General features: G+C 43.4%; 2 protein-coding genes across 3 annotated transcripts in view; one reads left to right on the plus strand and one right to left on the minus strand.

Moving 5' to 3' along the window:
• Nucleotides 1-2,004, minus strand: part of ZNF862 (zinc finger protein 862) — a 28,286-nt gene extending 26,282 nt beyond the window's left edge. The window contains exon 1 of the transcript XR_011472689.1: nucleotides 1,809-2,004. The gene's annotated coding sequence lies outside the window, so the exon portion shown is untranslated. The remainder of the gene's footprint in view (nucleotides 1-1,808) is intronic.
• A 5,137-nt stretch (nucleotides 2,005-7,141) lies between these two features.
• The window catches only part of AVL9 (AVL9 cell migration associated), a 42,233-nt gene continuing 25,878 nt past the window's right edge, over nucleotides 7,142-23,496 (plus strand). The window contains exons 1-5 of one of the 2 annotated variants that reach the window (XM_070424754.1): nucleotides 7,142-7,425; nucleotides 16,134-16,254; nucleotides 18,441-18,526; nucleotides 20,180-20,251; nucleotides 23,029-23,118. In XM_070424754.1, the coding sequence (XP_070280855.1) occupies nucleotides 7,333-7,425; nucleotides 16,134-16,254; nucleotides 18,441-18,526; nucleotides 20,180-20,251; nucleotides 23,029-23,118 (462 nt within the window). In that variant the 5' untranslated portion in view covers nucleotides 7,142-7,332. The remainder of the gene's footprint in view (nucleotides 7,426-16,133; nucleotides 16,255-18,440; nucleotides 18,527-20,179; nucleotides 20,252-23,028; nucleotides 23,119-23,496) is intronic. The other variant, XM_070424755.1, reaches the window with a different exon arrangement.

Raw genomic sequence — 23,496 nt, forward strand, 5'->3', positions numbered from 1 at the left:
TGACCAGCCTGCAAACACCCATCAGCCCCTCACCCAGGCTGGCCAGGCACCCCAGCAGGACCCCCACCCTGATCCAGGACACCTTTCAGGGCAAACCAGCTGGCCCCCACCCATGCACCAGGCCTCTATCCTATATAATAAAAGGGTAATATGCAAGTTGACCCTAATAGCAGAATGACTGGGAATGACTGGTCACTATGACACACACTGACCACCAGGGGGCAGATGCTCAATGCAGGAGCTGCCCCCTGGTGGTTAGTGCGCTCCCACAGGGGGAGCTCTGCTCAGTTACAAGCCAGGCTGATGACTGCTAGCACAGCAGTGGTGGCGGGAGCCTCTCCTGCCTCCTCAGCAGCACTAAGGAGGTCCGACTGCAGCTTAGGCCTGCTACCTGCTGGCAAGTGGACATCCCCCGAGGGCTCCCGGGCTGCCAGAGGGGTGTCTGACTGCCAGCTTAGGCCTGATCCCCCAAGGAGCGGGCCTAAGCCAGCAGGTGGACATCCCCTGAGGGGTCTCAGACTGCAAGAGGGCACAGGCCGGGCTGAGGGACCTCCCCGAGTGCACAAATTTTTGCACCGGGGCTCTAGTGTGTATGTGTGTGTGTGTGTGTGTGTGTGTATATATATATATATATATATATATATATATATATATATATATAATCATTAATAGCCTCAGAGAGCTAAGGTATCGCAGCCATCAAACAGTTATAAAAGAAATAGTCAGAAAAGGAAGTAGTCAGATAAATTTGCTCTATTTATCCTTTTAAATTTTATACCATGAACATTTATCACCCAAAGAAATAAAAAAATAAAATCATCAACAAAAAATAATTCCCCACCCCCAAAGAAAAAGAGCATTTTGGGAAATAGCTTCCTTCGTATAAGTCCTTCCATAGAGGTGACTCTGAGGGGGACACATTCATTTCCATTTATAACAAGTTCTAATAGGTTTGTTTAAAATTGCCTTGTAACTTTATACTCAAATTTCAAGCCCATGAAATACCTATTTTAACTTCAAAAGTAGAAGCATCTTGAGAAAAACAATACAGATAACTCTTATCAGTCACTATTGGATTGTATATTTAAAAAATAATTTGAGTATTTTTCTTACGAGTCAATACATGTTCACTGCAGAAAGTTTAAAATAAGCAGAAAACGTGTTTTAAGGCCACCCAGAAACGTCTTGGAGCTCTGGCAATCCTGTCAAACCCACAGAACTGTAACTTCAAGCATTTCCCCCACCTTTCTTCCAACTCGCAGCCTCCCGCCCAAAGCCTGAAGCAAGCGCATGGAATATGATTTTGCGCAATGCTCAGATTCTCCATTCAGTAGATAGAAGCTGGAAACAGAAGTCGGCGAGATATATGCCAGATGCTTTCTTTTTCTTTCAGCCCCTCCTTGGGAACAGGGAGCTAGGCAGGTGCGAGCCCCGACCCTGCCTCTGGCGGATCCCACCCCTTGGCTCCCACTGGCGGCTCATCCCAGGCTGGGCCCCTTCGAAACGCCAAAGCTGCTGTGGGAAGCGACGCACGTCTCCATCATGACACTGAGCAGGTCGCCCCCGCCCCCGCCCCCGCCATCCACCGAGCGGCCCCTGGGCGGGGTGGTTTGGCCGGAGGAGAAGGGGCTCGAGCCGTTGTGTCCGCAGATCCCGGCGCAATCCGCCCGGAGGCAGCCGCCAGTGGCGTCAGAAGAGGCGGCGGGCGAGCAGGCGAGTCCTCCCCTGCAAGGCTGGCTCACCGGCGGGGACTCCGCCCGGGATCCACGGGAGGGGTGGGGGCGGTTCTCGGGCGCTTCCAGGCCTACCTTCCCCGATCCCCTGGGTTCCGTGGCCCTGCTTTCGGCGGCCCGTGCGGACCCCGCCACTGCCTCCAGGCGCCTCCTCCCCCGCGGCCACCCAGGGGACGGGGCCCTCCGGGGGCGCGGGGCCCTCCAGCCAGGAGGGAGCGCGGGCCTCCCCACGTCTGGGGGGCGGTAGCGCCCCGGGATCCTAGAGGCTCGTAGATGGGACCACAGTCGTGCTGAGGGAACCACTTTACGGCAGCTGCTCAGTCCAAGGCAGCGGGGCTCCCGGGATGCGGGGTCCTGATTGGACGCCGAGGAGCTCGCTCTCTGCCCTCCCGCCTTCCTCCTGCGTATTGGTTACCAGGTAACGTCTCCAAGACGCTCTCTCAAATCCTGCAGTCAGGGCAAGGCACTCCGATTGGGCTATGAGAGTTCCTGTTCTTTCACCTGTTTCCCTCGCATTTTTAGGGCCAATGTCAACCTTGAAGGTCCCAGACTTTATTTAGTCAGGGAGGGCAATGCTTTTTCTGACGTTCGTTCAAAAAACATCGCTGGTTGCTTACCAGGCACTGTGCAAGGTTTGGGAATACATACTTGAATAAAACAAAACTCACAGCCTACTAGGGAAACAGACTACAAACATGATTACAAAATAAAGAGGCAAGTGCAATGAAAAAGGCAAGCTGAAGACCCTGGTAAAGCCCCTTTGTCACCTTAGAGCAGTGATGGCGAACCTTTTGAGCTCGGCGTGTCAAAAGTTTGAAAAACCCAAACTTAACTCTGGTGCCGTGTCACATATAGAAATATTCATAATTTTTTTTTTATATTTGCAACCATAGTAAAAAAAGATGTATATTTTTGATATTTATTTTATATATTTAAATGCCATTTAACAGAAAAGTCAATCAAAAAATATGTATAAAATGAACAAAAACAGGAAAACAATGTATATTTAGGAAAAAATAATAATAAAAACGATAATCAAATGGTACGAAAACTAGAAATTAGTGACTTTTTTGGTGCTGAAGTTTGTCTGCTAAGTCTTCGATTGCAGGTTCATACCTGGTGCACTTCAAGGCCAAGCAAGCACCACTAACTTCATCTGTTAGCCGGTTTCTTTTGTTCATTTTAATATTATTTAATGCTGAGAACAAAGTCTCACAAAAATATGTTAATGAAAAAATTGTTAGCAAAGCCATCGCTAGATTTTTTATGTCGCTAAAAGTGTCAGGTACTCTGTTCAAGCACTCAAAATTTCTTGTTCGTAGTTGCACTCTTCTTCATTATTCAAATGATTTCGTTCCAGATTTTCAAGTTTCGACCTTAAGTCGACAAACACAAGTCCAAATGCTACCCTGAAAATCTGCAAGTTGCATCTCTAAATCGTCAATTTGCATCCATTGGAAACCCTTTAATTCCAAAGTACTGTAAACAACTACATCCGGATACTTAATTATTTTAATGGTCTGTTCTAGGCTTCTAAATTGGTCGAATCTTTCACTGAACTGTTCAAATAACGAGTTTACTATATTCTGGTACATAAGTATGGACTCCATTACACTCGTTGTAGTGGCCTTCTCGAAATACTTTTTTATCCGAGGAAAATACTTATAAGTGTTAGTTTCAATATCTCGCTTGAAAATTTAAGTTTACTTTCAAAAGATTTGATGTATCCAAACACAACGTCAATACTTTTGCCAAAACCTTGTAATTTTAAGTTCAGTTCATGCATACGAACAGAGAGATCTGTAAAAAACATCAAATTGCTGACCCACTTATGATCATTGATCTGAGGAAAGTTTGCCAGATCCTTATTCTCAATAAATACCGTAATTTCTTCACAGCACTCCACAAATCGCTCAAGTACTTTACCTCGACTCAGCTATCTCACATTATTGAACATCAGTAGTCCACTGTAGGTTGAATCAACTTCCTGTAAAAGTGCAGAAAATTCTTGCTTGTGAAGGGGTCAAGAAGCTATAAAATTCACAATTTTTGTTACAACTGACATTAAATCATTCAATTCTGAGAATCCCGATTTGGCACACAACACCTCCTGATGGATAATGCAATGAAAAGGTACAAGTGGATGTCTAATAGCTTCCATAAACAATTTCAGGAATCCCACATTTTTTCCCCACCATATTTGGTGCCCCATCTGTCGTGACTGACACAATTTTAGAGATATTAATGTTTCAGTCACTGAATGTTTTTATAACAACCTTACATATTTCGTTTCCTGATGTACTTTTTGGCACTGATTCTAACTTTATCAACTCTTCTCTCATTGTGAGACCATCAGAATATCTAGCAATAATGGCCAACCGAGCATTTGATGTGACATCAGTAGTTTCATCAAGAGAAATCAAAAAATATTTACAACTATTTAAGTCTTTTTTTTAATTGATGTTGTACGTTTTTGTTAAGATCTATTATTCTGTCTTTGATAGTATTTCTACTGAGTGGTAACTCAGAAATTCTTTTAATAATATCATCTTTATTTTTCATATCGTGAAATAGAGCTGGTGCACATCTTAGAAATGTTTCCTTAATAAATTCTCCGTCACTGAGGGCTTTTCCATGCTGAGCTATGGAGTGAGCAATACAGTAACTTGCTGTTGTTAAATTTGTAGAGCATCTTACAAATTTAATGATGGAATTTGATTGACTTTTATAGAGGTGTAGCTGCCTAGAACTGTATTCCTTCCTTTCATCGATACTTTTTTTCAAGAGCTGACAACGATTAGTTTCAAAATGTCTCTTTACATTCCACGTTCTGCTTACTACCGTTTCATTACACAGTATGCACAATGATCTGTTATTTCTGTCGACAATCCCGTACATCTCGGTCCATATGTCTTGAAAGGGTCGGCTTCTGCTACTTCCACTTCCTTTATCATTCAATCTTGCTTTTTTATTTTTTTGATTCTCCATCACAAGGCTGCACATATTTCAGTTTCTTATTAATTTTGACTGCTTTTTAATCAATGATTCATATAGAAAAGCAATATTTTTCTATACTACCAACAACCCTCTTAGTATTAAAATGTGATTATGTACTGGGACACTTATAAAAGCAGTTATGTAAGCTTATAAAATCATAGGATGATATTCATTCTCTACTTCATCAGTGAGACGAGAGTTGGTAAAGGACAATGTGCCCATTGGATTTGGGATTTAAAATGAACATAAATGAATAATCACAGAAGACTGATCTTTTCCTAGAATTTATACTTCTTTCTTTCTCCATAATCCTTCTGCCCATCATGACTAAAAATCTGAAGATCAGCCCTAACCGGTTTGGCTCAGTGGATAGAGCGTCAGCTTGTGGACTGAAAGGTCCCAGGTTCGATTCCAGTCAAGGGCATGTACCTTGGTTGCGGGCACATCCCCAGTGGCGGGTGTGCAGGAGGCAGCTGGTCAATGTTTCTAACTGTCTATCCCTCTCCCTTCCTCTCTGTAAAAAATCAATAAAATATATTTTTTAAAAAATCTGAAGATCATGCAAGTTTTATTGTTCTGTCCTCAAATAATCTTGAATTTGTTTCACTTTCACATTTCTTACTCCTTATATTAAAAAATTAATATAAAAGTTGTTCCTCTACAGCAGCGGTTCTCAACCTGTGGGTCACGACCCCTTTGGTGGTTGAACGACCCTTTCACAGGGGTCGCCTAAGACCATCCTGCATATCAGATATTTACATTAGGATTCATAACAGTAGCAACATTACAGTTATGAAGTAGCCACGAAAATAATTTTATGGTTGGGTCACAACATGAGGAACTGTATTTAGGGCCAGAAGGTTGAGAACCGCTGCTCTACAGTGTTAAATGGGCCAGTCTGTATGTTTAGAGATGGAAAATTTCTGGAAATTCCCTTGCTTACTTTCACTCCCAATGTCTCCCACAATGTAGCTTCTTTGCTGATAGCATATTTTAAATGATACACTTTTTAAACATTTAAGCAATACAATAGTTATGAACAAATTATGTAATCTTAGTTGGGAACCCTAGGATGCAAAGCGATACAGAGTTTTTTTTAAAACTGTTACTGGGTCTCCTGCACAATGAATTAAACAATTGGGGTTCACTGTAGATACAGAGTTCTAAAATGCCCTACCCTTCCTTTTTTTTAAATGTTCAATTACATTTTAATTTTAGCCATTCCAATTGTGAAAAATATCAAGTCAGATGGAAGAAAATGGTAGCATATTCTACATACAGGAAATAATATAGTTTCTCACAGTTCTGAGCCAACGCCAAGAATTTTGTAACATAGAAATGATAGCAACATCTTGAAAAGTTTCTACAGTACTTTTATTAGCATCAAAACAGTTCTACTGAATCATAGAAATTAAACTTGGTCACAGGAAGCTTACTCTTTTTCTCAGCTTTACTTAGATTAGAATGCAGGTTCTTAAATGTCAAGGCCAACAGTGGAACATATCAACTGCTAAGGTTGTTTAACCTAAGGGAGGTGCAACTATAATGATAAACTTTACAGCCAGTTATTGTAGTGATCTCATATTCTGTTTGAAGCAGGCACCTATCTTTAGTTTACTCCCAAGCTGTTCTGGATAAGACTTGATAAATCGGTTAGTATTTCCATTATGCACTTTAAATTGGCATAGGGTGAGATATTCAATGCTTGTTTAAAAACGGAAGTAGTACAACAGCAAGGAAATTAAAAACTCTAGTGACAACAGCTCCCATATATTTTGTGCTGACCAGAGTACTAAACCCAGAAACAAGATAGACTGAAAATAATGTTGTTGTTTCTTTCTTTCTTTTTAATTTTGTTGTCTTAATAGCAGGATTAGAATAAGCATTTTATAGGTCTCCCTGTAAACTTCCTTTTTGTCAAGGATATTCTGCTTCAGGCCTTACGTCGCTTCCGAATTCCTATAGACAATATTTAAATAGGAAGAAAAACAAAAACATAGAACGAAGCAAAAGAGAAATACTGGGCAAGCATTTAAATACTGAATACACAGAAAGAGCAGCACCAATATGTCATCCAATATTTAAGAAGAAAGAATAGAGAGACCCTATGCCAGCGAATCCAAGGAAAGGAGGTGAAGGAATGAACAGAAAGCACGTTAAAAAGGTAGTAAAGTTGAGGAACGCTGTGGGGAGGGGCGGAGAATTGAAGGAGGAAGAAGAGAAGGAATCGGAGGAGGAAGCAGGTGGCTGGGAGCACAGGGGACAGGTGTGCCGGGAGGTCACTGCAGGCCCCGCCCCCGGGTCCCGCCCCCCCGCCCCGAGGCCCCGCCCCGAGGCCCCGCCCCTCCCCGCCGGCGGCGGCTGCGTCTGCTGACGGCCCGGAAGCGCGGAGGCTGCTGAGCGCTGCGCGGCGCGGCGGCGGCCGGGGGGCGGGGCGGAGCTGCGGGAGCCTCGGCCTCTCCAGGCCCCCGGCGCGGCCTCATGCGGCGCCCCGGCTGACCCCCGAAATCCACGGATCGCCGGCCGCCCGGGGACCGCCGGTCACCCGGCCGCCGCCCGTGGCGGTTGAAGTCGTGGTCGTGCGCGCCCGCGGCGGCTGCCCATGGAGAAGGCCGGACGGAGCTGCGATGGCGCCCCGCGGGGGCCCGTCCTGCACATCGTGGTGGTCGGCTTTCACCACAAGAAGGGCTGCCAGGTGAGGAGGGGCCCGATCGCCCCCAACCCGCCCGCGGCGCCCGGGCGTCCTCGCCGGCAGCGCCCCTCCCCTCCGCCCCGTCCTCCCGCCGGCAGCGCCCTCGGTCCTTCTGGCCTCTGCACTCGCCTCCTCTCTGCAGAGCCCCTCTCGCCCCACCTGCCGCCGGCCCCACGCTCCCTCTCCCTCCCGCCCCTGCACATGCATTGCGCTGAGCAGCGGAGGCGCTGGGTGTTGAGTTGTTGGGGTGGGTAGGTGTTTAGGCGCTTTGGTGGAGCGGGAGGAAGGAAGGGAAGATCCGCCCCACTACCCCCTCCCCCCCCAGTCCATCTCTGTCTCCGTGGACTTTCTGGGTGCCCACCCAGGGCGGGAGCCCGCAGGAGGGGTCAGCACCTGGGCCGCGTGTGGACGGGGTGGAGCTCGGCGGACTGCCACACGGGTGCCGGGTCGGTGGCAGCACCTGCCGCGGTGACACCATCCACTTCCTTTGTTTATCTTGGGAGCCCTGGACTCCGGCGTCCGGGGAGGTGGGCTGACCCCGCCCCGCCTTCCCATTGGGCCTCGGTTTTGCTATTTGATCTCGTCCAGCTCCTGCCTTTAGGTGCGCGGCTGACCGCCCCAGCTCAAGCGCGAGGAAAGACGTGTGTTTACCGAGCGAAGCCATGTGCAAATACAAAGTCATTTTTAAGCTGCTTCACTGAATGATAAAGGGAACAATGGCACCTTTGCAGTCTGTGCATTGAAGGCGAGGGGACAAAATAGAAACAGGGTTAGAGAATGAGCCCACACACTGGAAGGCAGTGATGTCACAGCGTGCTAGCGAACAGGAAATTGAAATGTTTAAAATATCGAAAATGCTCATTGCTGCCACTAAGTAATGGAGCATTTTCCTTCTTGTATGTCACAGGAATATAACATTTTAGAAGATGTCTATGGGCAGAATTTAAGTTCGTTAGAAGGATGATAACAGAAAAAAAAATGATGGAGGAAGTGAGAAGGTGGTTGTGTTTGTGTTTTAAAGACTGCTTGCTATTCCTTATCTGTCCCTCGGGTGGAAATGGCATTGAAAGAGGCCACAGAGGAGTGGTGTTATTCGGTGCCATATCTGAAACATTCCAAGCAGCCATAGATTATAAGGTTTTAAAATGTGACCCTATATTTACAGGTGAGAGAACAGATATTTGAGTTTGCATCATGGCATGCAAGCAAAGTGTTCATCATCATTAGATCTTTAAAGTTCACAGCTTTCATCTTGTTCCTGTATAACTTCCTTTGGATATGGGTGCAGTAACTGAAGCTTGTGGGCAGTAAAATGATCTCGCCGAGGTCACACTGCTCAACAGCCCAGGAGTCAGACTTACAATCGTTCTGGCACCGCCTGTGTTCATTCTGCGGAGCCATGTTGCATCTAGGTGTCTTTCCGGGTAAAGTAAGAAGTGGCAGCCCCACTTCAGAACCAAACTGTTTTAAAGACAAAAAAAGAAGGAACTATTGGTAGGAGATACAATGAGATCTTTTCATTTTTGCTGTCATCTAAAGTCGAGATTAGTTATTATGTCGTCTATCTGTTTTATGGGCAAAAGGAATATAATTTTTATTTCCAGAGAGGAAAAATTACTTTATTTTTAATATATTTTTATTGATTTCTGAGAGGAAGGGAGAGGGAGAGAGAGAAATCATTGATCGGCTATCTCCTGTACATCCCACACGGGGGATCGAGCCCACATCCCGGGCATGTGCCCTCACCTGGAATCATCCTGGTTCATAGGTTGCCGCTCAACCACTGATCCGCACCGGCTGGGCTTACTTTTTGGAAAACAAAATTTAGTGCTGCTTGCTGCTTGGAGATTAAAGACAACTGTACAACAGATTGTGAGATGAAAGAGGCACTTTGGGCTGAAGTAGCACCCTGGCGTTTCTCTGGATGTGTCTGGTTTGGGGTTTCAGCACTGAGTTTTGGAATGGTGACTGGTTCTGTAAAATGAACACTATGCTGGGAGTCAGGGCGTCCTGGCCTCATAGCTCCCCGACCTCCAGCAAGTCCAAATTGCTGATTTTTTCTGTGCCTTATTTCTTCCTGAGAAGTTTTTTTTTTTTTTTTAAATCTTTATTGTTCAGATTATTACATTTGTTCCTCTTTTTTCCCCCCATAACTCCCCTCCTTCCAGCTCCCACCCCACCCTCCACCCTCACTCCCCACCCACTGAGTTCATCCATAGGTGCATGATTTTTGTCCAGTCACTTCCCGCATCTCCCACACCCCTTTCCCCCCCAAGAATAGTCAGTCCATTCCCTTTCTATGTCCCTGATTCATTATAGTCACCAGTTCATTCTGTACATCAGGTTATTTATTCACTTGATTCTTAGATTCATTTGTTGATAGATGCATATTTGTTGTTCATAATTTGTATCTTTACCTTTTTCTTCTTCTTCCTCTTCTTAAAGGATACCTTTCAGCATTTCATATAATACTGGTTTGGCGGTGATGAACTCCTTTAGTTTTTCCTTATCTGTGAAGCTCTTTATCTGACCTTCAATTCTGAATGATAGCTTTGCTGGATAAAGTAATCTTGGTTGTAGGTTCTTGGTATTCAGCACTTTGAATATTTCTTGCCATTCCCTTCTGGCCTGCAAAGTTTCTGTTGAGAAATCAGCTGACAGTCGTATGGGTATTCCCTTGTAGGTAATTGAGCCTCTTTCTCTTGCTGCTTTTAAGATTTTCTCTTTGTCTTTTGCTCTTGGCATTTTAATGATGATGTGTCTTGGTGTGGTCCTCTTTGGATTCCTTTTGTTTGGGGTTCTCTGCGCTTCTTGGACCTGTAAGTCCATTTCTTTCTCCAGATGGGGGAAGTTTTCTGCCATTATTTCTTGAAATAGGTTTTCAATATCTTGCTGTCTCTCATCTTCTGGGACTCCAATGACTCTGATATTAGTCCGCTTAAAGCTGTCCCAGAGGCTCCTTACACTATCTTCACACTTTCGGATTCTTTTTTCATTTTGCTTTTCCAATTGGGTATTTTTTGTCGAATCTTTGGTTTGATTCTTGTGCTCCTCTGGTCTGCTATTGGGTATAATATTCTTTATTTCAGTCCGTGTATGCTTACTTTCTAATTTCTTTATCGTAGCATCGAGGGTCTCATTAGTTTTCGTGAGGCTCTGCACAAATTTATGGCAAGCCCTCAAAATTGCGATTCTTAGCTCCATATCCTCCATTTCTGTCATGTTTTTTTGTCTCCGCATCTTTTATGCTTTCTTGGTGCACCCCCTTGTGGTCTCTGTGCGCAGTCTTGTTCTAGCCAAGCCTTAATTGTTGTAGTTAACACAAGAGGGATTTGACCACCAGGCCGACTGGCGGTGGAAATCAGCTGTGGGAAAACTTCAGTCCTCAGGGGAGGCGCTAGTCCAGCCCTTGCCTGAGGCGATCGGCAAATGGCTGTGCGCAGGGTTTGGGCGGGGCGGGCTCAACAGGGCGGGGGGGAGGGAGCAGCTATGGCCGTTCTCAGTCCGTCCCCAGGGGCTCTGCCTCTCTGTCCCAGCAATCGCTGCAAACCTCGGAGGGGCCGTAGCCAGACAGTCCCGCTTCTCCCGTTTGAGTCTGGGTCCCTAGAGACTCGCCCGGATCTGTAGCCCAGAGTCTGAGACTCCCTCCTGATTGAAAACGACAATCGCGCCCTCAGCCGCCAGCCCGCTTTGCGCGCGCACCCTCACCACCGCACCGCCGTACCTTTAAATTTTCCACACTGCGCCTCCGCTGAGCGTCAGAATGCTGTTGTTTTTGCTTCTAGTTGAAGAGACTCTCCTCAGCCAGCCTTCCCGTGGTTCTGGTTGATGTCCGCTCCGACTTTTAGTTGTATTTTTGAAGTGGTTGTCCACGGCGGCAGTCTCCAGTGTTTACCTATGCCGCCATCTTCGATTCTTCCTGAGAAGTTTAGACCTGGCGGGAATCCTTAGAGATCATCTACTCCATCCCTCTTAAATTTACAGATGAGTAAACTGAAACCCAGAAAGGTTAGTTGACTTTAGCATACTTACAGCTAATTTGGTGCTATCAGGAAAACCAGAGCTGGACAATAGATAAAGCGGTAAAACCAGATTTTATTCAGAAAAGCTGTTGCAGGAGGGAAAAAGAGATCTCAGGATAGAACTAGGCTCGATTCTGAATACTACAGAAAAGTGGGAATTTATAGGCAAGGAGCAGAGTGGGGGTGGGTGAATGGGAATTGACTACGTCAGCGGTGAAGGGGGGTCTCTGGCTAAACCAAACAGTATTCTTGCTAAAATCAGACAGTGCAGAGACAAAATCAGTATGTCAGGTGTTTCAGAGCGTCTAAGTGTGTAAGATTTCCCTCGGGGTGTACTCACCAACTACGGTCTTCTCCGTTTTAAGACCGTCCTTCCAGGTGCGGGGCACTGAGTGCGCGGTCATGGACCTGTGACTCTGACTTCAGATCCGGTTAGATAGCGGGAGGGCCTTCCCATTCCAGATGCTGCAGGTCATGCTCATCACCAGTTCTTTCCGTGCACTGAGATTATTCATAGCGAAAATTCCCAAACTGTGTGTCACTTCCCATTTTTAGATCCAAGGGAACCAAAGCAAAACCTTTGTGTAAAGAAATGGCTTGCAGCAGTTGCAGGGCTAATTAATAAGCACGATAACTTTGCATTGAATCTCCGTAGGCTCTTCTGTTACAAAGCTGCTCTAGAGCGACTGCCATGATGCAGGAGTGAGGTCCACTCACATGGACCACAAGGTTAAAGCTCTCTTCCAGTACAGCCGTGCTGAGGACCCCCAAACGAGGCATGTAGACAGATGTCCCGTCATCTTGTCTCTAATTTTTTTCACCCTTTGAGGCCTTCAGATTTATTTTAATGAAATATGTTTTAATGAAAAATTCCTCCATTTAAAATAAAATGAACATCTAGTATCTTTATCACTTGGCCATTTTTTTTCACGTTTATTGGGATAATTTGTGGGAGTGAATTCTTTCATAGATAATATTAATTTCTAGTGGTGATAATTCTAGTTGATGGCTATACTTCACATTTAGAACACTTTTTTTAAAAAAATATATTTTATTGATTTTTTACAGAGAAGAAGGGAGAGAGATAGAGAGTTAGAAACATCGATGAGAGAGAAACATCGATCAGCTGCCTCCTGCACATCTCCTACTGGGGATGTGCCCGCAACCCAGGTACATGCCCTTGACCGGAATCGAACCTGGGACCTTTCAGTCCGCAGGCCGACGCTCTATCCACTGAGCCAAACCAGTTTCGGCTAGAACACTTTTTTAAGTGAGTGAAAGTACTACCCAGACATCTAAAATAGTTTTGAGATATTTATTCCAATTCTTTTTCTGAAATTTTTAAAAAACTTAGTATTTAGCAAAGGACCCTTCTTCCTTAACTCATCTGAAGTTAGCCTTTGACACAATATAATTTATGGGCTCCTCCTCTGTAGTAGTTTGCTTGTTATACATTGTGTGTTCCAGAGTTTTATTTGTCCTTTATTTGCTTTTTGGCACTAAATAATATAAATTATTTGTCAGATTAGTGTATTTTTTGGCAAAATAATATAATCAAATGTATATCAATTAAACCTTTTGGTTCTTTCATAGTTTGGAACTTTTTTTAAAACACTCAAATTAATAGGGAATAGCTATTTTCCAAAGCGATGTCTGAAAAGTTGGAATTATGACTTGATTTTTGACCACTGTTCTGATTTTGTTCTGTTCATGGTTTTGTATACATGGCTAGACGTTTTAATTCTTGAATAAGCTGGTTTTATCAGATTGTACTTCTTCAAAAAGTAGAATTATGAAAATACTAGAACTCCTCTTTATACTATTTCCAACGATGAGTAAAGCAAGTAGAGTGAGGGAGAGAACAATATATTTTCCTGTTGGTCTGAGTGGTCCCATCCCGGGAACATCTCCTTGGGTAACAGGATGTTGTGTTGCAAATTCAGGGATGGGTTGTGGAGATTCGGGGGCGGGGGTGGGTTATGTTAGGTGATATTGGCCAGCTCTGACCAATTCAGGTTTTGGTGACAGATGGCTGGCTGACGTATGGAGTTTTGGCACCTGCTGCTGATGGGATCCTGTGGTGACAATGATGAAACACTAAGGAGTATCCTTCGTGATTCTTGTTGGAATAAGCAGGCCTTTGGAACAGAAAGAACAAACTTTGGAGAGTTAGAGGTTAGGGAAGAATAAATCCAGAGATGTTTTAGCTACTTGTGAAGCAATACTGCCTCGCCCCCCTCATCCCCAGCACTTTTATTTCTTGAACTTTCATATTTTGGCGGAGGTTTCTTCCTGATGTTCACCATCCTTTTCATATGCTGCGATGATGAACATGCCTGGCTTTGGAGGACTTCGACATTAACATGTAGAGAGTGGAATAGTTGTCATTTAGGCCTTGGCATCGCAGCTAAGCAGCGTGGGTGTCAACCTGAATAATGGAAATTTAGAAATAGCAGGAGGGTGCTTTTGTCCTCTTATAATCCTCCCCAGTAGCTGGAAAGTGCCTACATTTCTTTCTTTGGCTTAAGTCTTCATCTCTAGTGAGATGCTTATGCATCATGGATAACTCTTTCATATTGTGATTCAGACCCTTTGCTGAGCTCAGCCTTTGCTAGAAGATAAGGGAGAGCTGCAGAAGGCTGCTCTAGGGATGGGCACCACAAGAGGGAGACAGAGATGGACAGGGAAGAGAGTGGGGAGGATCTTCGATTCCTTCCTCCTGTTCCACCAAAAAAACTAAAAAACTAAACATCCATCAACCCCAACACACCGATACAGCTCCTCTGCTGTTATAAAAATTGGTATTTTAAAACAATTTTTAAGTCATATTCCAGCTGTTTTAAAAAAGTAACATTTCTTATCGTAAGTAATATATATTCACTGTAAATAGAAAAGTGGGAAAATATAGAGAAGAAAAAAAGGAAACTAGCACTTAAAGTCCTGGAGAAATCTGCTTTTCACAACTTGGTGAATATCCTTCCCGCTTTGTTGGGTTTTGCTTCTGAGAGCACTTTGTTAAAGCGGGGACAGTGGGGCAAGGAAGGGCTGAGGATAGAAGCAGCGACAGGAGAGGGTCTAGGCGGGGCTGTTCTGGCTCTAGCAATGCAATGGGCTGTCACTCACTGGAGAGTCAGAGAGCAGGGGCCTGGGACAGGCTCAGGGGCTTAACCTGGGACCAGCTGTCACTGCCCATTGCTCCCCTGTTTGCCAGTCTCGTGGGATCCCTTAGAGTTTAGGAGATACACACCTGTGGGGAAAAGAGGGGAGGGGTAAAGGGTGGGCAAGCTCCCAGGAGGGGGGACACACTCCAGTTATTTTTTATGAATAGGCATAACTTTTTCCAAAAAATATTTTATACTATAATGAAGTTTTATGATTTGCCTTTTTATGTAACAATATACCATTAATATCTTTTCATATTAAGAAATACTGAATTATAACATTATAATACTTTTGTTTTTAAATATATTTTTATTGATTTTTTTTTTTTTTTTTTGAGAGAGAGAGAGAGAAGAAGGGAGAGATTGTTTGCCTTCCTCCTGCACGCCCCCTACAGGGGATTGAGTCCAGCCTGCAACCTGGGCATGTGCCCTAACCGGGAATTGAACCAGTGACCCCAACTGAGCCACACTGGCCAGGCTGAATTATAACATTTTAAAATAGCTAATGAATATTTTATTCTGCCCTCCTCTCCAAAAGTCTCATTTGATTAACAAGAAGAATTAGAAGCTGAGAGAAAATGCTAATAAGCCTGGGGATGCCAGCACCTGGGGGCACATATTAAAAACTTTGTTCTTGCCCTGGCTGGTTTGGCTCAGGGGATAGGGCGTCAACCTGTGGACTGAAGGGTCCCAGGTTTGATTCCGGTCGAGAACACATGCCTGGGTTGCTGGCTTGGTCCCCAGTGGAAGACGTGCAGGAGGCAGCCGATCAATGATTCTCTTTCATCATTGATGTTTCTATCTCTCTCTCCTTCTCCCTTCCTCTCTGAAATCAATACAAATAGATATTTTTAAAAAACCTTGTTCTTTCTATAAGATACAGTGTTGAAGAGACTTCACTGAACTTTCATTGGTCAGTTCTCAAAATAATAATAAATAATAATAAATTAAAAAATAAATTAAAAAATAAAAATAAATAATAATAAATTAAAAAATAACAATAATCTGAGATGTTGCTTAATGCCTCCTCACGCCCACCAATCCCCCATCAGAGCATAAACTTGAAGGTCTGAGTATTGGGAACAAAGAGGCCAATGGATGGGAAGCAAACCTAGATCTTGGCTCACTTCCCAGGCTCCTTTGTTGGACGTCCTCCTCCACCCTGTTCAACAGGATGTTGGGTTTCCTCAGGGCTCCATGGGGGCAGTTACCACCTATCTGATGACAGCTCCCAAATGTGCATCTCAGCCCACTCACTGCCACCACCGCCCTCCTATGCACATTAAGATGTGGCAGCCTGTTAAATCAGAAAGAGGGAGAGGCGTACAAGTCCTTCTTTTACTCCTTGTTTCTTCCTTCCCTCCCCCCCCCCCTTTCCCATAGGTCTGCTGATAATGTCACATGACATCAGCAAGTGTGGCTTGCCCTTACTCCTGTTCTTCAGCGTCTAAAAGCATTTCTGCCTTTTAAGATAAAATTCTCCCTTTGATCAACAACCTTTGGCTAACAACATTCCTGTCCATTTCAGGTGGAATTCTCTTACCCGCCCCTGATTCCAGGAGATGGACATGACAGCCCCACCATACCTGAGGAATGGAAGTACCTGCCCTTCCTGGCCTTACCAGATGGCGCACACAACTACCAGGAAGGTATGTGAACAGGCGGTGGGGCAGTTGGTGTCATTTTTTAAATTTGACAAGACATCTTAGATGCTAAGTACTTTGTAAATGAAATGCCTTTGGCCCTAGCCGGTTGGGCTCAGTGGATAGAGCATCGACCCACGGACTGAAGGGTCTCGGGTTCCATTCCAGTCAAGGGCACGTACCTCCGCTGCAGACTTGATCCCTGGTCTGCCCCAGTCACCCCTGTCAGGACACTTTTGGGAGGCAACCAATCAGTGTGTCTATGTGTCTCTCTCACATTGATGTTTCTCTCTCTCTCCCCTTCCTTCCACTCTCTCTAAAAAGCAATGAAAAATATCCTCAGGCGAGGATTAACAAACAAATAAATACATGAATGAATGAGAGGACAGTTGATTGTGCTTAATTATAAAATGTTTAAAATCTGGTTGGAGCTGACTCCTCATGCTCTAAAGCAGTGGTTTTCAACCTGTGGGTCGCGACCCCTTTGGGGGTCGAACGACCCTTTCACAGGGGTCACCTAAGACCATCTGAAAACACATATATAATTACATATTGTTTTTGTGATTAATCACTATGCTTTAATTATGTTCAATTTGTAACAATGAAAATACATCCTGCATATCAGATATTTACATTACGATTCATAACAGTAGCAAAATTATGAATCAGTTATGAAGTAGCAACGAAAATAATTTTATGGTTGGGGGTCACCACAACATGAGGAACTGTACTAAAGGGTCGCGGCATTAGGAAGGTTGAGAACCACTGCTCTAAAGGATCCAGAGGATCTCCAGCTGAGCGCCAGGCTTGCATTGTAACGGTTGGTGAACCTTGGCTTCTCTTGCTAGGAACCTGGCCAAGATAAGTGATTAGCTAGATTAGGATGTTCACTGCTGGTAGCACTTCCTGCATTTATACTTCAGACTCCTCTCAGGCAAACGTAAGGCCTCACCTGCACCAGCAGACTGACTGGGGCTCTGACTGCAAACTTACAAGGTTGTGCCCCAGGGCCCACCCGGAAACAGCGGCCCTGCTTCTCCACCCCGGGGCCACTGTCATCACAGTGCCCTGCCTGAGAGCCTGCCTGCATGTGCACACCAGCAACACCCCAAAGAGCACTGCTGTGGGCTCAGCACTGCCTCCTGCCGCCCGTAATGAGTGCTTTGACAGGCTTCGTGAAGAACGACATTTTTTTTTTTTTAATTGACTTTTTACAGAGAGGAAGGGAGAGAGATAGAGAGTTAGAAACATCGATGAGAGAGAAACATCAATCAGCTGCCTCCTGCACATCTCCTACTGGGGATGTGCCCGCAACCCAGGTACATGCCCTTGACCGGAATCGAACCCGGGACCCTTCAGTCCGCAGGCCGACGCTCTATCCACTGAGCCAAACCGGTTTCGGCCAAGAACGACATTTTATCATGTACGAGAGGCTCTACTAAAAGACTAGGTTGAACTTGGTTGGATTACCTGTTTAATTTTTGATAAAATGGAGCAAATGTTACTATGCAGGTTAATAAACTATAAATATCGTATTTTAACCTTGCAGATGTTTTTATCCCAATTTTTTTGACTTATGAACACTTTTAAACATACAGAAAAGTTGAAAGACTAGTATAGTGAATATCCCACAGTGTTCTTTGTATTTGTGTTTGTGTACAGTTTTGCCTGCACTATTTGAAAGTCGGTTGTAAATATCATGACACCTTAGCTCTTATTACTTCAGCATGCATCTCCAAGAATAAGGTCATTCCCAGGATAATCAATATCAGTATCACAGCCAAGAGATTTGTCAGGAAGTCCATAATGCCACCGAATACCCAGGCTGTGTTCAGATTTCCCCAGTCGTCCAGGAGCTTCTGGCCAAGAATGATGCATTGCTTTCAGTCTCTCAATTCTCTACTTTGTTTTAATCTGGAAGAATCCTGTATAGATCAAGTATTTTCTGAGATAAGTGATCATCGTCCCAGTGAGACCTGTTCTGATTCAGCCTGCTGTGCTTTGGTGATGGGTGTGTCCTGTAAGGCCGTGAGAGGAGTTCTCACAGCCGGTGGCAGTGATGCTGGGAGGAAGTGCGCACGGGTTCCTGTTACAGTCTTGTTTGTAATGACTGCATTGTAATAACTTCAGTGTCATTATTCACTCATAAGGGTAATCACTTTAGTATCTACTTTTTTCTGTGTATCTCTTAGATACCGTGTTTTTTCACTTGCCACCCAGAAATGGAAATGGAGCCACTGTGTATGGTATCTCTTGCTATCGGCAGATTGAAGCCAAGGTAAGACAGTTATAGTGAACAACAAAAAAAACCTTGAAAATTCTTTCTTAGCTATTGCCCACCTAAAATGTAAAATTTGGGGACATGCATATGTGGGACCTGTGATATTGTTTTAAATTTTTATAAATGGTTTGTAGCTGTTTGCCCAATAGTAACAATTTATTCACATAAATGTCTTTGTGAGTTGATATGGGTGAGTATAATCATATTTGTATCATATAATATTTTGCACGTTGTTTTCAGATAGTGATACCAAACTTAGTCATTTGTCTGCAAAATACTGTATTTAAATTTCATGGTGTCCTTGAACTTCCTATTTCTAGTGTTTGGTGTATAACTTAGAGAAATGGAGTGGTAATGGGTGTCTTTTGTTTTTTTTAAGCAGCATTTTAGAGGTAGAAAGTACTTAGAGAAGCTCCAAACTACTTGCTCGTTATCTTCATTATCTATGGCTAAGATTGTGATCATTCTTAAACTACTTGCCAGCTTAGTAGCTCTAATAAATTCACATGCACCACAGTGGGCAGCTTCCCCTTTTATGGTTTGCTTCTGAACAGCCTGGGGTTTTGCGGGAGGGATTCTGTATGGTAGCTTTGTGCATTTGATTTCTTCACAGACTGTTACCCTTACACGCTTTTCTATGAGATGAATTGAGCTACTGTCCTTTCTTGGGAGCCCGTTCCTTTACTCCCTCTTCTCCCCTACAGTTTCATCAGCAGTTCCCATGCTCTGCGTAACCTTGAGGTGGCAGTTCATACTGCCTGTCTCCCTCCCCCGGGTCTGACCCACTCCCGAGTATATTGGGGCTGCCCTTTTCTCCAAGTTTTTCTAGCCTCTTCTGATGACCAGACCGGTAAGCCAGATATCAGAGGGGCCCAGAGCCTAAGAGAAGTACTTGAATTCCCTTTGAAGGAGGTGGGATCTGATGAATGAATCCAAGCAGGGTAGAGAGGGAGAAACAAATTGAGGGAAGGCTCCACTCCCGGCTTCATGCGACCACTAGTCCCCAGCCAGTGGAAGGCAAGGAAGCTCCTTGGTCCTCAGGACAGATCCCGGGAGCTGCCAGGCAGTGCATAGGGAGGGAAGTCATTCTCACTTCCCTCACAGCCTCGCCTGCGGCCGATCTCATCAGCTTGTTTTCTGAGAGCGGAGAGCGGGAGAGAGCTCGCACGGTCATCCTCGGAATCCTGGAGGCATGCGTCCCGGCTCAGAGCTGCCTGCAATACCAGCTTCCAGAACAGACTCCCGGTGCCGAGGACAGCCACCTTCACAAAGCTGTTTTGTCGTCTCTTAAACTATCTCCTTCTCACCAGAAACAGTGGTTCCGAAAGGGCAGCCCATTTTACAACCAGAACAAGGATGGTTGATTTGCATTGAGTGTGGCAACTTGCACATAAAGTATTCTCCGTCAGACTGTAAATTCCGTCATAATACAGACTGCCTCTCACTGTTCCCTTCGCCTGCCATATTCCAGCACGTGGTACCTTGGTGGACGAACACTTATTCATCCAATGAACATTTTCTGAGATTCTCAGTAAATGCTTTTTGAATGTAATTAACCAAATGCAAGAAATGTTTTTTCTATCTACTTGCTATTTTTATATTGAAGAATGGTTATTTTTAAGTATTTCTAATAATGACTATTTGTAATAGGCGTTGAAAGTCCGGCATGCAGATGTCACCAGAGAGACCGTGCAGAAAAGCGTCTGTGTTCTAAGCAAGCTGGTAAGAGACCAGATCGCTCCCTGTTAACGTGTTTGTTAAACTCTCATGACAGATTCCCACTCGAGGATCAGCACTGTTAGTCTAAGGACAGATCCAGAAAATATATTCAGATTCTCCAGTGGCTCAATATTTAGGCTCTTGCAGCTCCTCTTTCTCTTTGCTCTTCAGCAGTTTCATGCTCATTTGCCCTCCACCCAGAGAAGAAGATCTCCTAGATAGGCTGTGGGGAAGGAGGTGGCACTTGATCAAAATGTACATTTCATTTATACATTTTTGTTTTGTTCCCAAGACTTTGAATAAATAACATTTTACTAACATTCAAAGTACTATAATCATATTCAGATTTTATTGACGATACTAGAAGTGCATGACCCTTTTATGATGAAATTGTAGCCTTAACCTGCTCTTTAAAAACTGAAAATGTTTGAGGAAGGGAAGTACATAATAAAATGCACTATAACAGTGCTTTAAATTGCTTCTTCTGTGTAAAAGTTGATCAGATGCAAGTGTATCATCATTTTAACTTTATTTTTTTAAAGGAATATATAACATTTACTTTTTTATGTCTCTCTTCATTAAATCACGGAAAAAAGTGTGATGTTCCACTTTTATTACTAATGGGATAATAACACCTTTACCAATAACACCAGATACCTAAGCCTACATGTAATATATAATACCTAAACTTCCTTTGTGGGGAAAATCCAGATCTCTATCATGTTAATTACCTTAGATCTATAGGATTACTGAATACAGACAGTCCTCGGGTTACATCGGACTAGACGTATGTCATTTCGTGGTTGTGTCACCATCTCCCATTTATTTATAAAAAAAAAAGTTCCGTTATTTCAACATATGTGCTTTATGTTTTTTATTATTTATTTACCACAAGTAAAGGTCAGGAATTATTATCTTTCTTTTAAATTTTTTTTGCTGTTTCACTTCATTACTGCTGTGTATGTGCTCCATGTGAGTGACGTAGGTGCTAATGGAGGTGGGTTCCGACTTACGGTGAAAATCGCGTTACGTCGCACCATAGGAATGGATCTCTGACATAACCCGAGGACTTACTGTATAGATGTTTCTGCCATTAACCTAAACCAAAGATGAGAATATTTTACTAGCTTAGTCACCAAATGTGTGTAGATTTTGTTCAATTATTTCTCCTGCAACTATCCAATTTCTTATACCAACAAACAATTTAAATGCAGTTTGTTTAATATAAGTTGCGTTTTGCAAGAGATAATTTATCTTGGTTTTTATTACTAAGTTTAAAAACAAAGAAAATATCTGAATAATAATAATAATTTAATACTTATTGTTAATTTTAACAATAAGATTTTGAGGATCAGAATATTTCTTCCAAGACAGTAATTTTAAGTATAGGGCAAGAATAGTCTAGAAAAGGAATGATTATAAATATCAGGAAAGTGGTAGATTGCTAACCTGATCTGTGTACAGTTTCTAGAAGGGTGGCCTGAAATATAGACATCAGTGAAATCCTTTTTTTATATTGTGTCAGATGACCAACGAAAAGAAAGCATAGGAGTACTAGGTATTAAAGCAAATGCAAGGTGTTGAAAAGCTTACTCAGTAATCATTCTTCAAAGAACAGTTATAATGAAAATAAATGTCATTTATCTAGTGCCTATGTGTCAGGTATTAATTCTATATCAGACACTTTTTAGATACAATTGTCATTTTAGATATAATCCTCGTACCAACTGTGAGATATAAGTACTTACTGTTCTCATTTTATAAATAATGATACATTTCAGAGAAACGATGTCTCTCGTAGACATATAACTACTAAGTGGTAAAATGGGCTGAAAACCCGTCTTGTCTGTCTCTAGATAGGCATGGGGAGTGGGGAGAGCCAGCTCACACTGAGGGGGTCGGTGGTTCATAGTGCATGGTAGTCTATAGATTAAAATATGCTGACTTTATACGCAGATGGTAATAATGATAGAGTAGCAGGAATACTGGGAGTAGTGAGGGAACTATTCCAGTATTACCTGTCTTAATTAATTAAAAAAAATATGCAGCATTGGTCTCTGCATCCTAAAAAGGACACAGAAATCAGAAAACATCTAGAAAAGAAGATTAAGAGTAAAAGGATGGAAATGGTAAGAGAGGGTCTTAAATAGGAGAATTAAGAACTAAGGAATAACTTTGTCCAAATATATAGAAAAATATTATGATAGAGGACACAGACTTGTTGTAAGCCTCCACAGAGGACAGAAAACGGAAGTGTAATTATGGATGTTCAACTAGCTGTAAGAACTGGCTGCTTCCAGGATGGTTAAATGTCTCCACAAGCCAGCAGAACCATGTGCAGAACTAGACTATGATTCGAATCATGAGAGTAATAGCTAACATCTGTGTCCTTCTGGGTGCCCAATACTCTACTAAGTGCTTCCCCCTGGTTGTTTGATTCTGAAAGCAGCTCCTTAAGGTGGTGTCTTTTCGGATACCCTTGTTCGCAGCAGCAAGCAGGTATGCAGGGGTGATGTGCCCAGTTATGCGGCTGAGTGACGGGGAGACCCAGGAGGTTGGTGCCCACACTCAACCTCTGCCCTCTGAGTGGGTCCGGCACCTCAGCGCAGCCAGGCAGCTAGCAGGAGTGAGGTCAGGGCTCTCCGTCGTGAATAATAGGACCCTGACGTTGAGAGTTACTAACTTCCTTCTTCCTGTTCTCTTCAAGTTGAAAGGCTGTGGGGTGTTTGTTTTTAACTCTTATCATACTAATGGCAGTTTTCTTTGTTTTTTTCTTTAAGCCTCTCTATGGCTTGCTCCAAGCAAAACTTCAGCTCATTACACATGCATATTTTGAAGAGAAGGATTTTTCCCAAATTTCCATTCTAAAGGTAAATTTGTACCCCCCTACAGATGTGTTTGGCTGAAGACAGATGGATGAATCGAGTAAATCCTGTCAGTAATATTGTGAAAGATAATCACTTATTATTTTAAGAAAGACATTTTTCTTTGAAAATAACATTGGAGGGATAGGGATCGGCCCAAAATGTACAGTTCATACTTATTACATGCAACCAAACTGCCTTTTATTAGGGAATAATGCAAATGACTGCAACTGACATAAATGTTTCTATTAATAAAAGCCCTTTTGCTATGGCATTGCTTCTCCAAATCTGCTTGTCTTATTAATACCCTGCTCAGGATGCTTATGTATCCGGCTTCTGGCTCCTAACCCCCATTGCAAAACCCTGGAAAACTCCGTGACTGTT

This window comes from Myotis yumanensis, unplaced genomic scaffold (assembly GCF_028538775.1).
Source record: "Myotis yumanensis isolate MYYU_CA2020_CCGP unplaced genomic scaffold, mMyoYum1.0.hap1 SCAF_9, whole genome shotgun sequence".
NCBI classification, from domain to species: domain Eukaryota; kingdom Metazoa; phylum Chordata; class Mammalia; order Chiroptera; family Vespertilionidae; genus Myotis; species Myotis yumanensis.